The 23,278-nt window shown below is 41.9% G+C and overlaps 1 protein-coding gene across 1 annotated transcript in view; it reads left to right on the top strand.

Moving 5' to 3' along the window:
- IGBP1 (immunoglobulin binding protein 1) overlaps positions 1–22,810 on the top strand; it is a 28,200-nt gene extending 5,390 nt beyond the window's left edge. The window contains exons 3-6 of the mRNA XM_058658636.1: positions 3,092–3,287; positions 5,351–5,430; positions 6,778–6,887; positions 22,498–22,810. Of these exons, the coding sequence (XP_058514619.1) occupies positions 3,092–3,287; positions 5,351–5,430; positions 6,778–6,887; positions 22,498–22,649 (538 nt within the window). The 3' untranslated portion in view covers positions 22,650–22,810. The remainder of the gene's footprint in view (positions 1–3,091; positions 3,288–5,350; positions 5,431–6,777; positions 6,888–22,497) is intronic.
- The last annotated feature ends 468 nt before the right edge of the window (positions 22,811–23,278 follow it).

Genomic DNA, 23,278 nt, shown 5'->3' with positions numbered 1-23,278 from the left:
ATTTTCATAGACAGATGCAGCTACAACTTAGGAGACAATTTTGTATGATGGGAAAAAATTTAGGAGCCCCTCTGCTTAGATGGGTACGGGTGAGTTTGCCAAGGAAAAACATGTTAGAGACAAACATAGACAGAACTTTGGGAACGTTAAGGATGAAGGAAGAAGAAAAGAACGATTGGCAGTAACTTGTGTCAAAAGAAGCGGGGAGAGGGAGGAAGGAAACATTTTTAGTCTTTTGAAGCAAACTGTAGCACTTGGTTCCTGTTCCGATGTCTCATAAGGCGCAGAACTCGGCAAGATCAGAGACTGCATTATTGTATCTGAGTTTCCTAGTTGTATCATTGTATCCTGTGCTGCCCTTTTCAGTAGCTAGATCTTAGTAAGTACTTGGGAGTATCTCTGAGCAGGACAGAGTGGTCATTAGAAATATGAAAAGAAGCCGATGGAACAGAAGAGGTCTTGAATTTAAGCGTCAGACAGACCCGGGGTGAGCAGTCCAATTGCTTTTAAGGCTAAATGGTGCATTTCCTAGCCTGCCGTAGCCTCCCCAGCTAACAATATTTGTGTTACTACTTACAAAGAAGGCACTTTCGTGAGTATTTATTCATTTGATAATGAATACTCATTCCCCATTTTAAGCTTGTATGTATGTATGTACTTGCAAGAGAGCTCTTCTATCTACTGTTTACTGCCCAGATACCCACAACATGCAGGATTAGGCCGAGCTGAAGCCCAGGACACAAATCTCCCATATGGGTGGCAGAGACCCAAGGACATGAGCCATCAACAGCTGCCTTCTGAGGTGTACATTGAGGGAAGCTGGAATTAGAAGTGGGCCCTGGGTTCCAGCGTGGGCACTCTGATAATGTGGTGTGGGCAGCCCAAGCTGCATCCGAAACACTACATCAAACACTCCCCCTCTTAAGCCCATTTTAGAGAAAATGAAGCAGACTCTGAAAATTGGTTCCCACAAGGTTACAAGGCTAGGAAGTGACCAGGCTAGGATTTAAACTCAAATAAACCTTCTTGCTTGGTTCCCAGGACAGCATAGAGAAGAGTGGTCATTGGACATGGTACAAAATTAGTTAAAGTGAAGGTGCTTCTAAGACTGGAGAAAGGCACCAGCAGAGTATGGTAGGGAGAATAATAGAGTCAACAATGCCTGGGGACTTATGAATAGGGATCTGGCAGAAGATAAGAGGAATGGTAAAAGTACTGCCTTGAAAATTCCTCCTTAAAGATAGTATTGGTCTCTTAAAGACAAGCAAAAGGGAGGAAAGCGCAAGTGCACAGATTTTTAAGGTGAAACAAGATGAACATGATGGTAGAATGGCATTTGCATCAAAGGATAACAGAGCCAGAGTGACTGCTACAAGTTTGTGGCCTGGGAAAGCAGCTGAGGACAGCCCAAATCCTTGGGACCCTGCACCCACGTGGGAGACCCAGGAAAAGTTCCTGGCTCCTGGCTTCACATCAGCCCAGCTTTGGCCGTTGTGGCCATTTGAGTAGTCAATCATCAGACAGAAAATCTTCCTCTCTGTCTCTCCTCCTCTCTGTAAATCTGATTTTCCAATAAAAATAAAATAAACCTTAAAAAAGATTTATTTATTTTTATTGGAAAGTCAGATACGCAGAGAGGAGGAGAGACAGAGAGGAAGATCTTCCGTCTGATGGTTCACTCCCCAAGCGGCTGCAACAGCCGGAGCTGAGCCAATCTGAAGCCAGGAGCCAGGAGCTCTTCCGGGTCTCCCACGTGGGTGCAGGGTCCCAAGGCTTTGGGCTGTCCTCTGCTGCTTTCCCAGACCACAAAGCAGGGAGCTGGGTTGAAAGTGGGGCTGCTGGGACTCAAACTGGCGCCTATATGGGATCCTGGTGCATGCAATGCAAGGACTTTAGACTCTAGGCTATTATGCTGGGCCTCTCTCACCTGAATTGTAACAGCAGTATCTTAATTGCTTTCCTTGCTTCTATGTTTGCTTCCCAACCCCAACAACCCACACTCCTATACAGCACCCAAAGTGCTTCACATGTTAAAAAAAAAATCATTCCATTCATTTCATGCATCCTATTCAAAAGCCTCCAGTGGCTTTCCCATCTCAAAATACCATGGTATTTGGTGTTTTTGGTATTATGGTTTGCAGGATACTGTGCATTAGGGCCCTATCTGACCTCATTTCATATCATTCATCTTCACTCCATTGTAGCTACAGTAGCCTCCCTGTTATCTCCAACCTGTTGAAAAGGTCAGGTGCTTGCCAGGGGCTGTTGCTTGCTTTTGTCCTTTAGAACATACTTCCAGATATCAGCATGCATTGCTTCCTGATTTTCTTAAAGTCTTTGCTCAAAGGACAGCTCTTCAGAGAAGTGTCTCCTGACCATCTTGTGTGTGATAACACCAAATACTTTTACACCACTACTACGTGTATTTGTCCTTGGTTTTCTGCTTGATAACACTTAGGAACTCATCATCTGTTTGGTTTTGTGTATCCCTCTAGAATGAAAGTTGCTTGAGAGCAAGGACTTTTATGTACTGCTGTGTCTCAATCACTGGGACAGTAGGTGCTCACACAATCGGTACTCAGTAGATGCTGGTCAGATGGGTGATGGGTAACATTAGTAGAATGAGTCTTTAAAATAGATAAGGATGAGTCAGAAAGGCTGGCAATGTTTTACCACCAAAGAAAAGCAATGACCATTTTTAGGCTATTGCACGGAGAATCATTGGATCAATGGCAGATCAGTGGCCCCAAAGATGGTATGATTCTTTGAAGGTGTAACTTCGAAAGGGAAGCAATGTAGGGAGCCCTGGGTGATAGTGAGCATTCAGCCTAGTAAGGGTTGATGCAAATTACTGAGAGGACAAGACTTTCTGGGGTGTTCAGAATGTTATTTCTCAACCCCTAGTGGGCCTTTCCTGCCTGGGGACTCAGCTCTGGGGCATTACACTTGTAGAATACTTGTTCCTGCCAAGGTGATTATCAATGTACTTATCATAGTTATTTGCAAAAGGTGAAATCTTAACTGTGACCCTCTTTGAAGGAACTACTTTTTTTATTTTTAAGTTTACGGGTAATGCTTTTCTGTGGAACAGATACAGGCAGAAGAAGGAGATGGAGAATAGGTTGTCGGCCCTGAAATCTGCTGTGGAAAGTGGTCAAGCAGATGAAGTTTGTGTTCGTGAATATTATCTCCTTCACCTTCGGAGGTGGATCGGTATCAGCTTGGAAGAAATTGAGAGCATTGACCAGGAGATAAAAATCCTGAGCGAAAAAGACTCTTCAAAACAGGCAAGTGGTTGCTGCCCCACACAGCTCAAAAAGCTGCTGGCAAGAGAGTTGCACATTCCCCAGGAGAGGAAGCAAATTAAACTCCTTTCAAGTCTCCACAAGATCACTGTTCTTGAGATGAATGTGGAGAAGGCTGAAGGTTCACTATGGTAGCTTTCTGCTTTCTGATCTATAACATGCTTCTAATCATTTTTAACTCTGTGACAGAGCATGGGAGAAAGAGGAATATAAATTGGTTTTGTCTCCCAGCTCTGAGAACTCAGAGCTACTGAAGGAGAGCCATTTATTATTTGGCCATAATAAACAAAAACAAACAAACAAAAAAAAAACAAGAGGAATAATTGGGAGCGGAGGATGGAACTGGAGGAGACTGGAAGAGTGTAGGTAGAAGATAAAAGCAAAGACCAGGATATACATTTTGGCTGGGGAGGGAATAATAACCTTGTAAGATGCTGCGGTCACATACCTTGTGCATCACTCAAGGAAGACACAGCAAAAACATCTCCATGCCCAGAATGCCTACTGAACTGTTAAAAAATGTCCCCGTGTACCGCATCTCTGGCTTCCTTTGAAAATCATAATCCCTATTAACAGAACCGCTGTACCTTCAAAATTGGCTGCACTGCCACTTGATCTCGGGTTCCAGATAAAACATGAATCGAGTTGAATTTATCAGTCACAGGCATTTGTTGAAGTGCTCAAACTTCTTCATTTGATTTGTACTAATGAGTCCAGGAGCTGTTCCCTCCAGCTTGCATCAGCCTACTGCTTCATGTGCAAGAATCTGGGAATGAATAATTAGCATTCTAAGGCCATAAGTCCCGTTGAGCAAGTTGAGAGGAATGACTTGCAAGCATTCTGAGGCTGGACTCTTCTGAGTCCTGCCCTGTTTCATTGGTTTGTTATTTGTTACTATTTTTTTTCTTTTTTTTTTTTCTTTTTTTTTTTTGTGTTTTTGTTGACAATATTTACATAGTTAATTACGGTAAAAAAAAAAGGTTCAGGGGGTATAGGGAAGTGGGTAATACTATTATGTCCATATTGTTTATTTGTTACTGTTTTTTAAATACTCTTTCCTGTGGTATAGTTCTTAGCTCCGCAAGTAGCAGAGCTAGAATAAAGTGAGCACTTTTTCTTGGACCCGACTTCCTTAAAGCTTGTCTATGCTTCCTCTCATTTTGGAACATCATCCTCTGAAACACCCTAGAGATTCTGGATCATTAACAGCATGCTTACATTGGACAGAGTTTCAGAAGTTTAAAAAATGTATGTGATTGTTTTAAAAAAAAATGACAACAGCGCCTTGAGTTTTCTTCTCTTTGATTGTGGAAGGTCTGGCTTCAGTGCCAGCCAGCTGACTGATCCAAATGGTGGGTGCTGAAGTAGAAGTGGCTCTGGTGACTTTTTTTTTTAAAGATTTATTTATTCAAAAGGCAAAGTAAGACAGGGAGCGAGATCAGTCAAGCTATCTTCCCATCCATTGGTTCGTTCTCCAGATGGCCACGTGGACAGGGCTGCTGGACCAGGCCAACTGCAGGAGTCTGGAACTCCATCTGTGTGACTTCTTAAAGTGGGACAACATAATGTCTGCCACATGAATCACTCTTCTTTCCTGAAAGATTTCTCTGTAACATGTGATGTGTGGTGCTGTTGGACAACACTTTACCCACAATAGGAAGATGCTTTTAATTTCACCAAAGGCCAGACTGAGGACAGGGGCTTCCAATTCACATCAAGAGATTCAGAGGGGACGTAGAAGAGGGTTTAGAATTTCCTCCTATTGTAAGGGGTGTCTTAGGATCAAGTAGTTTTTCACTTGTGATGAAGAGGATTCCTAGGAGAACGTTTTCCCTGTTTGGGATGGTGCTCTCCCCCAGCCCCGCCCCTCAGAAGGACGAAACAACGCAACTGTTAGTGTGGTGCTGTGAGAGCTTAGAGACTGATAATGTAGAAAGTGAGCGAATCTTGAATCCACAGAGCTGTTCAAGTACCTGAAGATGTTACAGGCTCACACAGGAGAGTGGGTAAAATGACCATTGTACCTCTGATGTGTTCCTTTTTAGGCATCGACATCCAATGCATCTCTTCGGGAGAGACCTCCAATGAAACCCTTCGTTCTCACTCGGAATGTAACCCAAGCCAAGTAAGTGATAGCAGAAAGTGGTTTGCCCTGCAGCGTCCCTACTTTTGCGTTTTAATACAATGTACCAGTAATGCAGAATGGGTGGCATTAGTAAATCATGGCTTCATGCATGGAGGTTTGTCTTTATCAAAGGGACGTATTCTCTCTCCTGATACTCCCTGTCTGTCTCTCTGACATGTCCATCCCCAACTCAAGCTTAAAAATGGGCTCAAAAAGAAACATAAGCAGGTAATTAAACAAAAAATAATAGAGAAGTGTATACTTTAACATTTTTTCCCCTCTATTACTACTCTTTTTCCCACTATTGCAGTTCTCACAGGACATATTTGCCTTTGAGTTAATTCTGAGTTATTTTTTGAATGGCCCTTTGTTAGAAATGTAAACTTACAGAGAGGTGGGGAGAGACAGAGATCTTCCCTTGCTGGTTCATTCCCCGAAATGGCCACAACAGCCAGGTCGGGCTGGAGTGAAGGCAAGACCCTGAAATTCCTTCTGGGTCTCCCATGTAGGTGGCAGGAGTCCAAGTAGCTGGGACCATATTCTACTGCTTTCCCTGGCACATTAGCAGAAAGCTGGAGCGGAAGTGCAGTGGGCCCAGCACAATAGCCTAGAGGCTAAAGTCCTTGCCTTACATGCGCCAGGATCCTATATGGGCACTAGTTCTAATCCTGGCAACCCCGCTTCCCATCCAGCTCCCTGCTGTGGCCTGGGAAAGCAATAGAGGATGACCCAGAGCCTTGGGACCCTGCATCCACACAAGAGACCCAGAGGAAGCTCCTGGCTCCTGGCTTTGGATCGGCTAAGCTCGAGCCATTGCAGCTACTTGAGGAGTGAATCAACGGACAGATCTTTCTCTCTGTATATCTGCCATTCCAATAAAAATAAACAAATTTTAAACAAAAAAGGAAGTAGAATAGCCTCTTTTGGAACTGGCTCCCACAAAGGATTCAAGGCAATGTCTTAAGCTGACATTCCATAAAGCCAGCCTATTCATTCTGGGTTGCTGAGATGCTTTTTCCTTGGGTGCCAGGAGAGTCCCCTTATTTTGTTACCCTGCAGAGCTGCCAACTGTGGACCTCTCATATATATATAGCATTATCGTTGCCCTGCAGGACACTGACCTCGGTGATGGCTGATTCGGCAGACGATCCTGGGCTAGTTATTTTGAGTGTTCGTTTCTGGGTGCCTCTTTTTATGTATCCTCACAGGATTTTGCAACAGCTTCTCAGCAAAAAGCTGGGTAGGGAATGAGGCAGAAATAGACCTGGGCTTTGCCATTAAAGAGGAGAGGCTTCTTAAATAGTGCTATTTTTGTTTCATGTTCTAAATGCAGTGTGCTCTTTGCAGGGTGTTTGGAGCTGGTTACCCAAGTCTGGCAACCATGACCGTGAACGACTGGTACGAACAGCATCAGAAACATGGAGAATTACCAGATCAAGGAATAGCTAAGACCCCAGGTATGAAGGGCTGGGAGTAAGATGGCTGTGCTACAGGCCCCTTACTCTCCCTGGCAGTTAAAGTCTCAGCAAGTTTTGTCCTTAGGAGGAGAAATAGTCTGTACAAAGATCTTACAGAAGATTCTAGGCAATATTATGCTTTTTCTATTAAAACAGATACAGTGGGTGATTCTAGAATAGGGACCATAATTATAAAATATTTTTTAGTCTTTTCAAATATCATGACAAAAATGGCAGCCAGATAGCAAAACCAAAGCTCTGTGGGTATGTTCTGTTTCTGGTATAAGCTAAGCAGATTAGATCAGGCTGACCCATCCTACGAGTTTGCAGTTGAAAGTGAACAGAATATCTTAAAAAACAACTTCCTGACAGCACTGGAGAGTGATCAAAAGCAGGCATAAACTGGAGGGCAGGCAACGCTTAGAACGAGAAAATGGTACTTAAAGTTCCTTGGGGACAGAGACACTGACTTACAAGAGAGAAGAGTGGTGATTGGAATGGATTTGGATTTCCTGGTTTTTTATGATTTTTGTTTCTTTTATAACATGTGGGTAGGCTGCAGTTGCTTATGATAAGGGGCTTTTATAACCTGATTGGAAGCTTGTAGTATAAGTGGTACAGGAATGAGAAATTCAGAGTGACCATAGCAACTGAAAAGTAAGGTCTCCCCCCAGGAGAGACACTCAAAGCAGGACCCCTGATTCTGTATATAAACCCTACTGGCATCTAAAACAACTACATGGGCAATTCAGCTGTTACCCAATGTAAGGAAGAAAGAATTTGGAATTCAGAAGGTTATTTGCCTTCTGAAATGAAAAATCAGTATAGTCACTCCTGAGTATCCATGGTGGGGGATGCTTTCAGGACATCCATCCCCTGCTACATACGCCAAAATCTGCCAGTGCTCAAGTCCTTTATATAAAATGGTATCATATTTGCATATAACCTATGCATATCCTCCCATAGGCTGTAAATCAACTTGTGCTATTTCTGCTACTTAATACAATACTAGAATAACTACTTATTTTTTGCGTAGGGACAAGTCTGTGCATATTTAATACACATTTTTTCTACTGTTTTCCATCTGTGGTTGGTTGAAGCCATGATGTAGAGTCCATGGATTATGGAGAGCTGACTGGGCCCTTAGAGGAATGAAACAGGATTCAGAACCCATAATACAGATGCTCCTCAACTTACAGAGGTTACATCCTGATAAGCCCATGATAAGCACTATAATTTGAAAATATCGTAAGTGAAGGAATGCATTCAATACACACAGCCTACTGAACTTCCCAGCTTAGCAACACTGTAGGGGTGCTGGTTGGTTCCCCTTGTGATTGCATAGCTGACTGAGAGCTGGCTCACTACCACTGTTCAGCATTGTGAGAGAGTATTATTATACCACTTATTGCTAACCTGGAAAATATTAAACTCCAAAATTCCACAAACTCCAGATTGTACTGAATACATCCCATTTTCATATCAGCATAAAGTCAAAATATTGTAAATTAGGAAGCATCTGTATGCCATTCAGAATGCCTATGATTCAATCCTAAGGCACTAGACACGAAGGGAAACAAATAGGAATATGTGACACTCAAGAAGAAAGGACATTAGTAAAGATTAATCCCACAATAACTCAAATGTTAGGTTTATCAGAGAAGGACTTCATAACATCTGTTGTTTTCTATGCTGAAAAGTAGAGAGAAAAACAAGCCAGTAATGAATGAAAAGATAAAAAATCTCAGGGAAGTAGAAACACAAAAATTCTGGAACTGAGGCCGGCTCAGTTGACTAATCCTCCCCGAATTCTGGAACTGAGGCCGGCTCAATTGACTAATCCTCCCCTGCAAGCGCTGATATCCCATATGGATGCTGGTTCATGTTCCAGCTGCTCCACTTCCCACCCAGTTCCCTACTTGTGGCCTGGGAATGCACTGGAGGATGTCCCAAATCCTTGGGATCCTGTACCCATATGGGAAACCAAGATGAAGTTCCTGGCTCCTGGCTTTGGATCAGCTCACCTCCAGCTGTTGCTGCCATTTGGGGAGTGAGCTAGCGGATGGAAGATCTTTCTGTCTCTCCTTCTCTGTGTTTATCTGACTTTCCAAGAAAAATAAATAAATCTTTTTAAAAACTGGAAGTAAAAATACACCATCTGAAAGGTTCAAATCATTGAGCTTTTAATAGGATGTCAATGACAGAACAAAGCAGCTATGGTAAAGATAAATATTTCAATTTTCTCATGTATTTACTGAAAATCGTTTTTTCAAATATTTATTGAAGATAACTTACTCAATTAGAAAAAAAAAACAAAGCATGTTGGAAATCAGTAAAGAGAATTACTTTGTAACAAATCTTTACTTTGTAAACAAGTCTTCACTGACTTGTGGGACAAAATGTCAAGAAGTCTAATTTGTATACAATTGAACTACCAGGAGATGAGAGAGGATGTGCAGGAAAAAAAAAACATTGAAATAAATAAATGATGGCTGAGATTTTCCTCAGATTTGTGAAACACATGCATACAGATTTGGAAATTTAACAAGCCCTTGCTTGTTAAGTACAGAGAAAACCACACAGGAGAACATCACAGTCAGACTTTTGTAAAACAAAAAAGAAAGGATAAGTTTGGAAAGCAGACAGAGGTAAAGCACACATTATATCTCGTAGAACATTGACATGAATTATTTCTCACTTCCATTTAAGGATGCTGGGAGCCTGAGATAGTGGGACTTCTTTAAAGTGCTGGGGCAAAAAATAAGCTGTCAATCCATCATTGTCCTTATTTTTCCGGAGTACTTAATTGAGTACCAGAGAGACAGAGAGCTTCCATTTACTGATTCACTTGCCCAATGCCCACAACTTGCCAGAGCTGGGTCAAGATTGAAGCCAGGAGCTCAGACTCTATCTAGGTCTCTCAAATGGGTGGCAGAGACCCAAGCGCTTGGGCCGCATCATCCAGTGCCTTCCCAAGTGCATTAATAGAAAGCTGGATTGGAAGCAGAGTAGCCAAGACAGCAACCAGCACGCTAACATAGAACTTAAGGGTTAAGTGCAGCAGAAATTGTAATCATATGGGTAACTATTAAAGACTATCTCATCCCCTAATGTGATTTAAAAAGTAGATGTGGCTTCTTAAAGCAAAAGTTGTAGTGTCGTCTTATGAGTTTTATGATGTTCTGGATGTAATACATATGACAGTCATGGCAAAAAGAATGGGCTATATGGAGTGAAATGTATTTTCTTTGTGAGATTCTTCTATATGAAATGGTACACATCATCTATTGTGGTGTTACTAGTTGCTTTAAAAATGGGGCAGCATAATAAATATTGTATCATGTAGTTTCTGAGGGTAAGGACACCAAAAACAGTTTATCTGGATAGTTCTGGCTTCGAGTTTCCCATAAATTGTTGTCAGCTGGAGCAGCAGTGTTCCGAAAGTATAGCTAAAGTTGGAGGATCTACTGCCAAGCCTGTCACTGTGATTGGTGGTAGGCCTTAGTACATAGGTTGTTCAGTAGGGTTGCTCCCAACTTCACAGCTCTTGTTCCCCAGAGTGAACAATCAAAGAGAATGACCAAGACTGAAAACCTCATTATCTTTTAGAAGCTTATGTGGGGAGTGACTTATTATGACTTCTGCCAGATTCTGTTGGTCATGTAGACTAAACCTGATGTGATATAGGAAGGGACCAGCACAGACACCAGGAGGCTGGAATTAGTGGGCACCGTCTTCAAAGCTGCCTACTATATGTTGCAGTGCTAACTCCAAGTAGATTTGGAAGTTCAAGATAAATATTGTGTTTCTAAGAGCCATTCCGTTAAAAAAAAAAAAAAAAAAAAAAAAAAAAAAAAAAAAAAAAAACATAATGCATCAAGAAAGAACGAGAAGACATACCACACACTGGGAAAAAACGTATTGGCAAGAGACTTGGTGGATAAAGACTGTTATCAAAAATATACAAAGAATTCTTAAAATTCAACATTAAACAAGCAGCCAAAAAGTGGGTCAGAGACCTTGAAAGACACCCCACAGAGAGTATATACACATGGCAAGTAAGCATGAGGAGATGCTGCGCATCTTATGTCACCAAGACAATGCAAATTATAACAACAAAGAGAAGGCAGGTGGTAGGGCACAGTGGGTTAGACCACTCCTGAGAACACCTGCATCCCCTCTCAGGGTGCTGATAGAAATCACAGCTGCCAAGCTTTTGATCCAGCTTCCTGCCAGGGTGCACCCTGGGAAGCAGTGGATGAGGATTCAAGTACTCGGGCTGTTGTCACCCACTCAGGGAAGCCAGTGGGAGTTTCAGCCTTCCAGCTGTGGCCTGGCCCAGCCCTGACTGTTGCAGGCGTTTGGGAAGTGAGGCAATGGATGGAGTTATTTCTCTCCCTTCCCATTCTTCCCTACCCCTACTCCCCTTTCTTCTTTTCTTTGTGTCTGTCCTCCTCTGTCACTCTTCCTTTCAAATAAATAAAATAAATCACTAAAAGAGAGAGAAGTGAGAAAGCCAGATATCCATTCAGGAAAATGGCGCTAATAGACTGGGGGACTCTCAGTGAAGACCAGAGCAATGACTAGGTCCCTTCGGTGACACAGAAAAGGATGCTTCCCGGAGCTCCTGTTTGAGACAAGCTAGCGTCTTTTCTTGCTCTCATTCTCACTTTCAAGTAGATGAAAAAAAGGAATAGATTTTTTTCTTTGTTTAACAATTTCATTTATTTATTTCTTTATTTATTTATTTAAAAGCAGATTGGCTTTCAAGCTATCAGTAAAAGTCACATTTTAAATATAAAGGCACAGATTGAATGTAAAATGTAAAATATCTATGTTATGCTAAGAGTAAGAATAATAAAGCTGCTATAGGTGTGGCTACATCAGATAAGATAGGGTCCGAAACAAAAGGTTAAAAGATAAAAAGAATATCTTATACTAATAGGACAGGAGGCAATTTACAAGGAAAACACAGCAATTATAAATGTTTTTGTCTCTAAACTTCATGTTATGCAAAGAAGATATTTAACAGATTTAAATTGAAAAGGGTATATCTGGGCCCAGTGTGGTAACCTCGTGGCTAAAGTCCTCACCTTGCACGTGCCAGGATCCCATATGGGTGCTGGTTCTAATCCTGGCAGCCCCACTTCCCATCTAGCTCCCTGCTTGTGGTCTGGGAAAACAGTGGAGGACAGCCCAAAGCCTTGGGACCATGTACCTGGGTGGGAGACCCGAGAGAGGCTCCTGGCTCCTGGCTCCTGGCTTTGGATCAGCTCAGCTCGGGGTATTGCAGTCACTTGGGGACTGAATCAGCAGACAGAAGATCTTCCTCTCTGTCTCTCCTCCTGTCTGTATATCTGACTTTCCAATAAAAATAGAATAAACCTTTAAAAAAAAGATATATCTACAATCATAGTTGGCAGTTTTTTAAAATATTTACTTGAAAAGCAAAATGACAGAGAGAGGAGGGAGAGACAGAAAGATCTTCCCTCTACTGCTTCTGTCTCCAAATGGCCAGTACAGTCAGAGCTAGACAGGCCAAAGCCAGGAACCAAGAGCTCCATCTTGATTTCCCACATAGGTTCCAGGAAAAAGGGGGGAAGATAAAATCAGTCACCTAAGTTTTTACCTTAGTTAAAGAGGAAAAAGTACAAAGTAAGCCCAAAGTACCATGGATGAAAAGAAACAAAGATGGGAAATCTAGCGGTCATAGTGGTGGTGATACACAGAAGTTGAACATCCATGTGCCCCCGTGACTTGGTGATTATACTTCTCAGTATATCCCTATAGAGTGAGACTGTATCCACAAAAGACTTACACTAGGTTACTCACAGCAACATTGTTTATATTAGCCCACTTTGGATACTACTACATAAGTTCATAAAGACTAGAATGGATAAATTTTGGTATATTCACACAGTAGAATTCTATGCTAATGATAGGTTAAAAGTGTCATGCTTCAGGTAAAAGTGATAAGTAAAGCTAAAGTTTACAAACCTAATTATGAATGAAAACAGCTATTCACAACAGACTATACCAAATGACTCCATTCGTGTACAGCTCAAAAAAGGTGTAATTGTAGGTTGATAGTTTAAAAAAATCAGTGTAGCATCACCTTTAAGTGGGAATCCTGAATAGGGCCCAAAGAAAGGTTGTGAGGAGTTAACTTATGTTTTGTATCTTGATTTGGGCATTGATTATATGTTTGTGTTCATTGTGTGAAAATTTGGAGCTACATTTGTATGCTTTACTGCATGTGTTGTGGCAGACTTCATTAAAAAACAGGAGAAAAAAACATCAGATGGTATTTACAATGAAGATAAGTGAGATATGTCCCCATGAACCTCAAACTCATAGCAGGCAAGGGCAAATCACCCACAGCTCCAAGATCAATAGATCGTTGGCATCTGGGCTGGAGGAAAAGGGCATTGAGATACCTGTCAAACAGGAGATCCCAAAGGAGAGCCTTCATTAACAGTGGGGCAGTGCAGCCCAAGCATAGCAGCTGAAACTGGGAGGAATTTGCTCCCCAATAAAAACTGCATGACTACCAGGGGCCAGTGACCAGAAAGCCTGAGAAAGGGAGCAGTGTGGCCTTTCAACTCTTGAGAAAGATGCACCAAGCCTCCCTTCCAAAACTGGGTCCTATGCTGAGGAGAAATTCCAGAAATATGGGTAGCAATGAAGCAGGACAGGAACACTAGAGAAGGTCCAGATAAAAGTGGGAGCAAGGCCCAGAACTGGGATGTCTATAAGCAAGTCATCATTTTTTTATATATAATGAACAGCAGAGATGGAGCCTCTGTGAAGTTGGAAAAGACACCTGTCTGTATTTTTCTTTCTACAAGTTTGGCAGAAGTTAGAAGACCTAAAAAAGTGTGATGATGGTTGCACAACTCTGAATTTACTAAAAGCTGCTCAACTTTTTGTGTTTATTTATTTGTTTCAAAGGCAAAACAATAGGGTGAAGAGGAAGAGAGAAACTGATTGATCCATCAGTTGATTGGTCCCAAACAGCCATAATAGTCAGGACTGGGCCAGACTGAAGCCCAGAGCCTGGAACTCCCTCTGGGTCTCCCACATAAATGGTTCAGGCCCAAGTACATTGCTACTTTCCCAGGCACATTAGCAGGGAGCTAGATTTGAAGTGAAGTAGCCAGAACTAAAACTAGTGCTCCCATTTGGGATGACAGCACTGCAAGCAGCAACTTGCATGCTAAACCACAATGTTGGCCATGGAACTGAACACTTGAGGTGGGTCAGTTTTATGGCAGGTGAAACAGATCTCAAATCTTTGTAGAGGGTAGGTAGAGGGAGTGAAACAGGAAATTAGCTAAGTCAAATCCCATACAGAATTTTTATAAAGGGAAAAAAATTGTAAGCCCTCCCTGTGCAAGTCACCTGGGCCCCTGACAATAAGGAAACACCTAGTGAGAATCCCCACTGGTAAGGAAACCATGAGTGATAGAAAAACCCCAGACCAACAGCAGTCAACCTCAGAGCTGTAGCTCCCAGGTTACAGCCCACAGTGCAGCGGTCATCAGCTTCTGTGTGTCCTGGCACTCACCTGCTGCCCCCCTCCCCCCAACACAAAATGTATTTTAATGAACCTGACTACACACTGCTCTCGGCTCTGCTGCGAAAGTCCTCTACCCACCACAGAGATGGCCTCAGTTGGTTACATCCTGACCTACTCCAGAAAGATATACACAAGACAAATTGAACAAATCTGAAACCTACCTAAAAGTGAATTGGAAGATAAATTCAGAAAGAACATAGGCCATGAACAAACAATAGAAGACAGGATCTGAAGAACTTAGCAATGGGACCACTTCAGGAAAGCAAAAACTAGAACTGGCAGGGTAAGTCACCACCTGTGACCATGACATCCCATAGCGGGGCTGGTCTGAGTCCTGGCTGCTCCACATCAAATCCAGTTCCTTGCTCATGTGCCTGGAAAAGCAGAGAGAAAGGGTCTGAGTGTTTGGTCAACTTGCACTAACTTGGGAGACTTGGTACAGTTCCAGGTTCAGGGCTTCTACCTGGCTCAGCTCCTCCTGCTGTTGTGGCCACTCAGGGAGTGAACCAGTGGGTGGAAGATATTTTCTCTCTCTTTCTCTCTCTGTCTCTGCCTTTCAAGGAAATAAAATAAATCTTTATATATAAAGAATCAGAAATGAAAACTAAAGTAGGAAGAAACAAGAATAAGTAAGCTCAACAGAAAATGCCTTACTGATAAGGAAAAAGGAAATTGAAAAAAGAAACATGATTCGAGAAAAAGTCACAAATGCTAAAATAAACTTTTTAAAGCATTCATTTATTTATTTGAGGAGGGGAGGTACAGGGAGAGACAGAGACCTTCCGTCTGTTGTTCATTCCCCAAATAGACACAATGGCAGGTCTGGACCAGACCAAAGCCAGACCCTGGAGCTTCTTGGCTTCTAGCTCTCCCACTTGCTAGCAGGGGCCCTCTACTGCTTTCCCCTGGGCATGTTAGAGAGTTGGATGGGAAGTGGAGCAGCCAGGACTCAAACTGGCACCCATATGGGCTGCACGTGGCAACTGTAGCTACTATGCCACAACACTGGCCCTACAAATATTAAATTCAGCAAAGAAGACCTAGCATATAAACAACAGGATTAACTGCAGATAAAAACCAAAGCAAGACAAAAGAAGGAATGTCCAAAACTAATACTAAGCAAACTTTCCTGTTAAAATGATGCAATATGAAAAGTCATGCTGTACCTGAGAAGTAGCATGCAGCCATTTGCAGAACTAAGACTAAATGGGAATTCAGAGGGAAACAGTTAAGTACGTGATGTCTGTTAGCACAGACAATATAAATATAGCACATATTTTTATGAAGAAACATAGGCAAAAATTAACCATTCTCAGTAGTTAAATTGGTGGTAACGTTATTCTGAGAGGGTGTAATATGAGATAATGTAAATGAGTACCTATGTGATAATCTAATGCCATCCTATGAGAACTAAGACTTTTACTGTGGAAGAATACAGATGTAATTCAAAAGAATTTAGGCTCCAAAAAAAGAAAAAGCTGTAGTCCTGACTGTGAAGTCGGGAAAATTTAATGTGAAAGTAAATAATACACACACAAACACACACCCCTTCACTATATTTGTAGAAAAGGCATAAAAACAAGGGCCAGCCCGGAACCCAGAGATACCTGCTAACGCAGATGGTGGTGTAGAAATGCTATCCCCCATTGGAAAATATTGTCATGTGACAAATAGCTTAGCTAATCTTGGGTAGGAATGTACAAAATGAACTTTCACAAAAACAGCTTTTCAAAGGCTACTTGGGTCATATCAAAAAAACTTTAGAGCCAGTTTGAAGATGCTTCCACTGGCCTATTTGTCTTCCAAATGGAGTAATTTGGCAGTACTCGTAAGTATAGCTAGCATCCAACTCTTGATTTCTGACACCACTATCCAGGACTTTTTAGAGAAATGGTTGATTCTAGAACTACTGGGGCAAAAAACACATAAGATGAAATCCCAGAGTCTATGAAACTGTATAATAAAATAAAAGTGTATAATAAAATAAAATTTTTTTTAAAAACTATGAGATGAGCTCAGAGCATCATGTAGTACCAGAAAATAAAGACTTCAGAACCCAAGCAATTGAGGTGTTCAAGGAATAGTACAGCCAGCTGAATGAACTCTTAACTGGCCAATGCTGGAAGAATGTGAATAGGACAATAAATTGAATTGAATAGCAGATTGAATTATAACACAAGGATTAAAATAGATACCTAGGAGTCCAAAGTGATGTAAATAAATAGTTGAATAAATAAATGAGGGATAAATCCAAAACCTCTCCCACATCATGTATGGAGATAGAGTCCTGTTTTGTGAAAGGGTCACATAACTCCTCCCCAGTTAAATGTGGGCTGTGCTTTCTGACCACAAAGTATCAGTGGGGGGAGGAGAGAAATAGCTCTGGAGTTGAGAACCCTACAGACCGAATGCAAGAAGATCACAGTTAGCAAGTTGATTGCACAGGATGCGATAAGAAAGTCCCCTCGCACCTGTGATGGCCTCCCAAATCTGATTATGCAAAACACAGGCAACATCAAGTTCAGGGACATTCTGCAAAATACCTGACAAGTACTTTTCCAGAACTGGTCATGTACAACAGGTAAAGTCTGCAAAATAGTCATAGACTAAAGGAGACTAAGGATATAGACAATTAATGTAAGGTGGGAATCTTAGGGTTCTGGAACCAAAAAGGGACATGAGGCAAAGCCTAAGGAAATTGAATAAAATGAGGATTTGACTATTAATGTATCATGTTGGGTCATTAATTGTGACACATAAACTATAATAATCTAAGATGTTAGCAATAAGAGAGGGACTGGCTTTGTGGCATATAGGCTTGCCCGTGATGCTGGCTTCCCAGGTGTTCCAGTCCAGGCTGTCCTGCTTTCAGTACAGCTCCATGCTGATGTACCTGGGAAAGCAGTGGGACTGGCCTAAGTGCTTGGGCCCCTGCGCAGACCCGCATGACAGACTTAGTTGGAGACAGACTTCGTTGGAGTTTTAGCACCTAGCTTCTGCCTAGCCTAGTCCAGTCCTAGCCACTGGAGTAAATTTGGGGAATGGACCAGGGAAGATCATCTCTCTCATGTATGTGCACTCTCTTGCTTACTCACTCTCCCTTTCTCTCTGCCAATCTAATAAATAAATATTTTTTAAGACAAAAGAAACTGGATACACATATGTGAGAATACTGTATTCTCAGTCTTTCTATAAATCAAACTTTGGAATTAATTTACACACTTGTTTTAAAATGGGTTAAAACTCATCAATTAAGTTTAAATCTACATGTTTATAATTATTTACAGATATATAAAAGACTTACTTATTTTTATTTAAAAGGCAAATTTACAGGAGAGAAGGAGAGACACAGAAAAAGAGATCTTCCATTTGCTAGTTCATTCCCCCAAATGGCTGCAGTGGCCCAGGCTGGACCAATCAGAAACCAGAATCCTGTTGCTTCTGGGTCTCCTACGTGGGTGCAGGGGCCCAAGCTCTTGGGCCATCCTCTACTGTTTTTCCAGGCACATTAGCAGGGAGCTGGATCAAAAGTGGACTGGCCAGAACTCACACCAGCACCCATATGGGATGCTGGCGCCACAGGCAGAGGCTTAATCTAATTTATTTATCTACTTGAAGGGCAAAGCGACAGAAAGAGGCAAATATTCCATTGACTAGTTTGTCCCCAAATGACTGAACAGCCAAAGCTGAGCCAGCCCAAAGCTAGGGGTCAGGAACTCCATCCAGGTCTCCCACCATAGGGGCAGTGACCCCAGGTACTTGGGCCATCATCTGTTGAGTGGGATACCTGTCCTGTCCAGCAGGACAGTCAACGGGGTCGCAGCCACCTAGGAGAGAATGAAGGGACAAGAGACACGAAGAATGGACAGCAAGACAGTAGGTCTGATCAAGCTGTCAGTTTATTGATTTCAACTGAGGGTTTTTATATTCTTCAGTAACTAAGGCTCAGGGAAAGAGAAGCTGGGACACAAGCCATGGTCTCAAGACCGATTGTTCTTGAGCAGCCACCATATCAACAATAGTAACCAACATATCGACAATAGCGTAGGTAATCAGTAACAAGATGTTGGTAAGTACAGCATCAATCACATTCTGAAACAGTTGCTAGGAACAATTGAAGCTAAGCGTGTGATTAGTTTCATAACTTCTTTCCCAAGCATCTAGCCAACCGGGGGTTTTCCACTGTCCCATAGGTCTATATTCAAAATGGCTTCAGTGTGGCTATAGTGCACGGCTCCTGACAGATACCAGCATTACAAGTTGTAGCTTAACCCACTACATCACAACATTTATATTTTAAAATAACAACAACAACAACAAAAGTCTTTAACTTCAGAAGATGATAGAGAACTCAGTTATTACCGTAAGAAGTGGTAAATAAGAGAAAGAATCAAATACTCATCTTACTGCTCCTAATGGGTAATTAAATAACAGTAGATGAGGAGAAGCCACTCATGAAAGCATTCCAGTTAATTAATAATAATAATAATAATAATAATAAATGTTAAGATTAAGAGTATCACCTTTCTGAAACCCTCCAAGAATGAATAGGTCTAGTTGAGCACCAATAGCTGCTAATATCACAGCCAATGAAACACAGATAGTCCATTCCTCCTGCTGAGGGAGGCAGTACCATGTGTAATTAAGCCAAGGAATCAGATCGGAGTCAGCATGAGCCTTTTGTATCCAGTTGCCAGCCTGTAGGAAATCCGGAAGGACATGTCAGATTGCATCATCAATATTCAATCAGCAAACTCCAGGCTTGGACAGACTGCACTAGTCAAATACCCCCAGCTTTTTCAATAGACAGTAGCTTGAAAGGAAAAAAAGGCATAGACCTATAACTTACAGATTTTTAAAAATGCCAAAATATTTTTTAAAGATTTTTTTTTCTGTGAAACACAGAGCAAGAAACAGCCCAGCAGATCTTCTCTATACTTGTTTATTCCCCAAGTAGCTGTAACAGCCTGGGCTGAGCTAGCCAAAGTCAAGAGCCAGGGACTGCCATCCACATTTCCCATGTGGGTGGCAATAGCCTAAGTATTTAGGCCATTATTTACTACTTTCCTAGGCACATTACCAGGGAGCTGGATCAGAAGTGGAGCAATCAGGACTCAAACTGGCACTTGGAAAAGGATGTCATCTTTGCATGTAGCAGCTTAACCTACTATGCCACAATACCAGCTCCTAAAATGTTTTTAAATAGAGAAGGCTGACCTCAAAACATGAAGCTAAGAGATCGGCACCATGCTGTAACAGGCTAAGCCTCCACCTGTTGCATTGGTATCCCATTTGGGTGCCAGTTTGAGTCCTGGCTATGCTCTACTTTTGATCAAACTTGCTGTTAATGGCCACGGAAAGAAGCAGAGGATGGATCAAGTCGTTTGGGCCTCTGCACTAGGTGGGATCCAGAAGTAGCTCCTGGCTCTTGGCTTCCGACCAGCCTAGCTCTGGCCATTGCAGTTGTTTGGGGGAGTGAATCAGTGGATGGAAAATCTTTGCTTCTGTCTCTTTCTCATTCTATAATTATGCCTCTTAAATAAAAATAAATAAATCTTTTTTAAAAAAACATATAAAATACATTATGCTAAGTAAAAGAAGTCATCTACCAAAGGTTACATGCCATTTGTATGACGTGTTCAGAACAGTCAAATCTATGAACAGTGCATTAATGCTTCCAGGGGCTGTGGGAACAAAAGGAATGAGAATCAATCATAAATTTGCAGTGGGAGTCTTTAGGGAGTAATAGAAGTTTTTAGCTGTGAGTGTGGATGGTTGCACAATTCTGAATTAAATTTGTTGATTTTTTTTTAAATGACTATATGGGATGGGCGTTTGGCCAAGTAGTTAAGATTCCCAAATCCCATCTCAAGAGTGCTAGAGTTCAAGACCCAACTCCACTCCCAATTGCAGCTTCCTCTTAACTTGCACCCTGAATGGTGGCAGATGATGGCTCAGGTAGCTAAGTTCCTGCCACTTGGATTGAGTTTCTGGATCCCAGCCTGGCCCAACCAGGAATGTAGCCATTTAGGATATGAACCAATGGATAGGAGATCAAGCAATCTGTGTGCGTGTGCAAGCACCTCTTAAATAACATGTAAATAAATATGCAAGTAGGCAACTATGGTGTTTAGGGATACAAACTCTTGGGTAACAAACTAGGAAGTTACTATAAAAAGTATTGTGATTGGTCCCAGCGCAGTGGCCTAGCAGCTAAAGTCCTCACCTTGAACACACCAGGATCCCATATGGGCACCAGTTCTAATCCCAGCTGCTCCACTTCCCATCCAGTTCCCTGCTTGTGGCCTGGGAAAGCAGTCAAGGACAGCCCAAAGACTTGGGACCCTGCACTCACATGGGAGACCTGGAAAAGACTTCTGGCTCCTGGCTTCGGATTGGCTCAGCTCTGGCTGTTGCGGTCACTTGGGGAGTGAATCATTGGACGGAAAATCTTCCTCTCTATCTCTCCTCCTCTCTGTATATCTGACTTTGTAATAAAAATAAATAAATCTTTTTTTTCAAAGTATTGTGATTTGTATGATACCCCTGGAGAGGCTTTGGGGATGGGTACAGAAGATCTGTTTCTTGACCCATGTGGAAGCTATAATGTCTCCTTATAAAAACTTGTCTTATACATGCATATTTACCTACCTCTATGTAGTTTCCACTATCTTTTATTAGTAAAGGGATTTTAAAATAAGAAAAGAGGGGGTGGTAGTGAGGGAGGGAATATCATTATGTTCTTAGAATTGTATCTTCAAATCACATTGAATCTGTTAAAAACCAATTAAAAATTAAAATTTAAAAATAAATAAAAAGAACTATGGTATGAGTTTCAGACCATCACAGTCAGCCAAAACCCATATGTAGGGTGTTATATATGTGGCAGATTTTATAACTGAGATAATATTTGTGCTCTAAAGTATATGCCAAAACAACTGCAAAAAGTGGAAGTTTTTTTGTGAAAAAAAAATCTAAACTATTAAAAATTTCCATAAGTACTGAGAAAATGAAATAACAAAAGAATTCTTAGGCTGTTGGAAAAGATCAGATCCCCATGTATTTCATTATTTAATATAATAATCTGAGTATTTGAGGGACTGGCATTGTGGTATAGTGAGCTAAGTGCCAGTTCAGGTCCCAGCATCCCAACTGCTGTGCATCCAATCCAGTTCCTTGCTATTGCCATTCAGATGGGAGACTTGGATGGAATTTGCAGCTTCTGGCTGTGGCCTAGTCCAGCCACTGAGGCCATTTAGGAGGTGAACCAGCAGATGGAAGATCTCACTTTCTTGCTCTCTTTTTCTCTCTTGCTTGCTCTCTCTCTCTCTCTCTCTCTGTCACTCTGCCTTCCAAATGAATCTTTCATTTAAAAAACAAGTAATAATAGTATTTTAAAATAACAAAATAGTTCATGCCAAAGAGAGATATAGAGATATTAATTTTGTTTATTTTGAGTATACACTGTATGATGAGTAGCATTTGGGTCTCAGAAGCTGTTCCAAGCACATGCAAAATCACACAGGTATTTTATTGCCTGTAGTTATACACACACACACACACACACACACACACACACACACACACACACACAGTTTGAGTATGATGAAAGAAATGGTTAGAGAAGGAAGGGTCACTTGTAATCTTATCTCCCTGTCAATTTTTAACTTCACCTTTCTTAGATTGCTGGGGTTTGGGGCAGAGTGGTGTTTCTGTTTGGGAGGCAATGAATGTTGGCCGTTTTAATAAAAAATCTTCCAGGGAACAGAATTTATTCTGAGGGGCACCTTTTATGGTTTAAGCTTCCTGTGGAAACCTCTGAGAATATCCTGTTCTTACTGTTCTGTAACATGTAGCACATGAGGTGGTAGGAGTACTCCCCACTCTGCTAGACCCAGACAGGCAGCCAGCGGTGCTGCTGCTCTCACTGTATCCGGTGGTAGTCAAAGTGGATCTGGGACCCCTGACATTACTGATTAACAAGCTCTCTATTTCCTCCCCTTTCTCCCCCTTTTCATTTTTCCACTTTAGCTGACTTCAAAAGAGCAGCCCAACAGCAAGAAGACAAAGAGCAAAAGGAGGAGGAGGACGACGACGAGAACACACTTCGCAGAGCAAGGGAGTGGGATGATTGGAAGGACACTCATCCAAGGGGCTATGGCAACCGACAGAACATGGGCTAGGCCTCTCCAAACCGGATTGGCCTGCAGAACACACACCTTCCCCATAAGAAAAAAACCACACAAAACCTTCCCCTCCCCTAGGTTCCTGCTTTAGCTGTGTATGTACAACGAAAGCAAAGATGGTAGATCTTGCTTTGCGCTTAATAAAGTGTTGAATGATGGCTATGTGTGGTGAATGATGGCTATGTGTATAGTAGTACCTTAGATGACAAACCAGCAATTTTGTTTTTAGCGTTATCATGATGTGTTACCTCTCTTAAGTAGAAGGAAGAGAGCATGGAGAAATGGCTCTGTATAATGTCTGTGATTTCTCTGAATGTAACAGTAAAAAAGCATCGTACTCTAATTATGTGTTTCCATTGCTTTGTTGAGGAGGGGAGACAGAGGGCTTGGCCGTCTGGGGGTGTTGGGGTTTGCAGGGATCTTGGTCATCACCCTTGGATCTGGCCAGGGAATTGGCCAGCATCAGAGCTGCCCACACTTCCTTTTTCCTGCTGGACATATGACGTGACACCTAGGAACAAAGGTGCACACACGGAGCCCAGGAAAAGCACCTAGGCTTCCCCGCCACCACCACCACGTGACACTTAAGGGCGCTGTTCTCAGGACCGGCAACTGTAGCTGAAGGA

Source organism: Ochotona princeps, chromosome X (assembly GCF_030435755.1).
Source record: "Ochotona princeps isolate mOchPri1 chromosome X, mOchPri1.hap1, whole genome shotgun sequence".
NCBI classification, from domain to species: domain Eukaryota; kingdom Metazoa; phylum Chordata; class Mammalia; order Lagomorpha; family Ochotonidae; genus Ochotona; species Ochotona princeps.
Note: the sequence above shows the minus strand (reverse complement) of the source record. Positions and strands in the feature narration are given on the sequence as shown.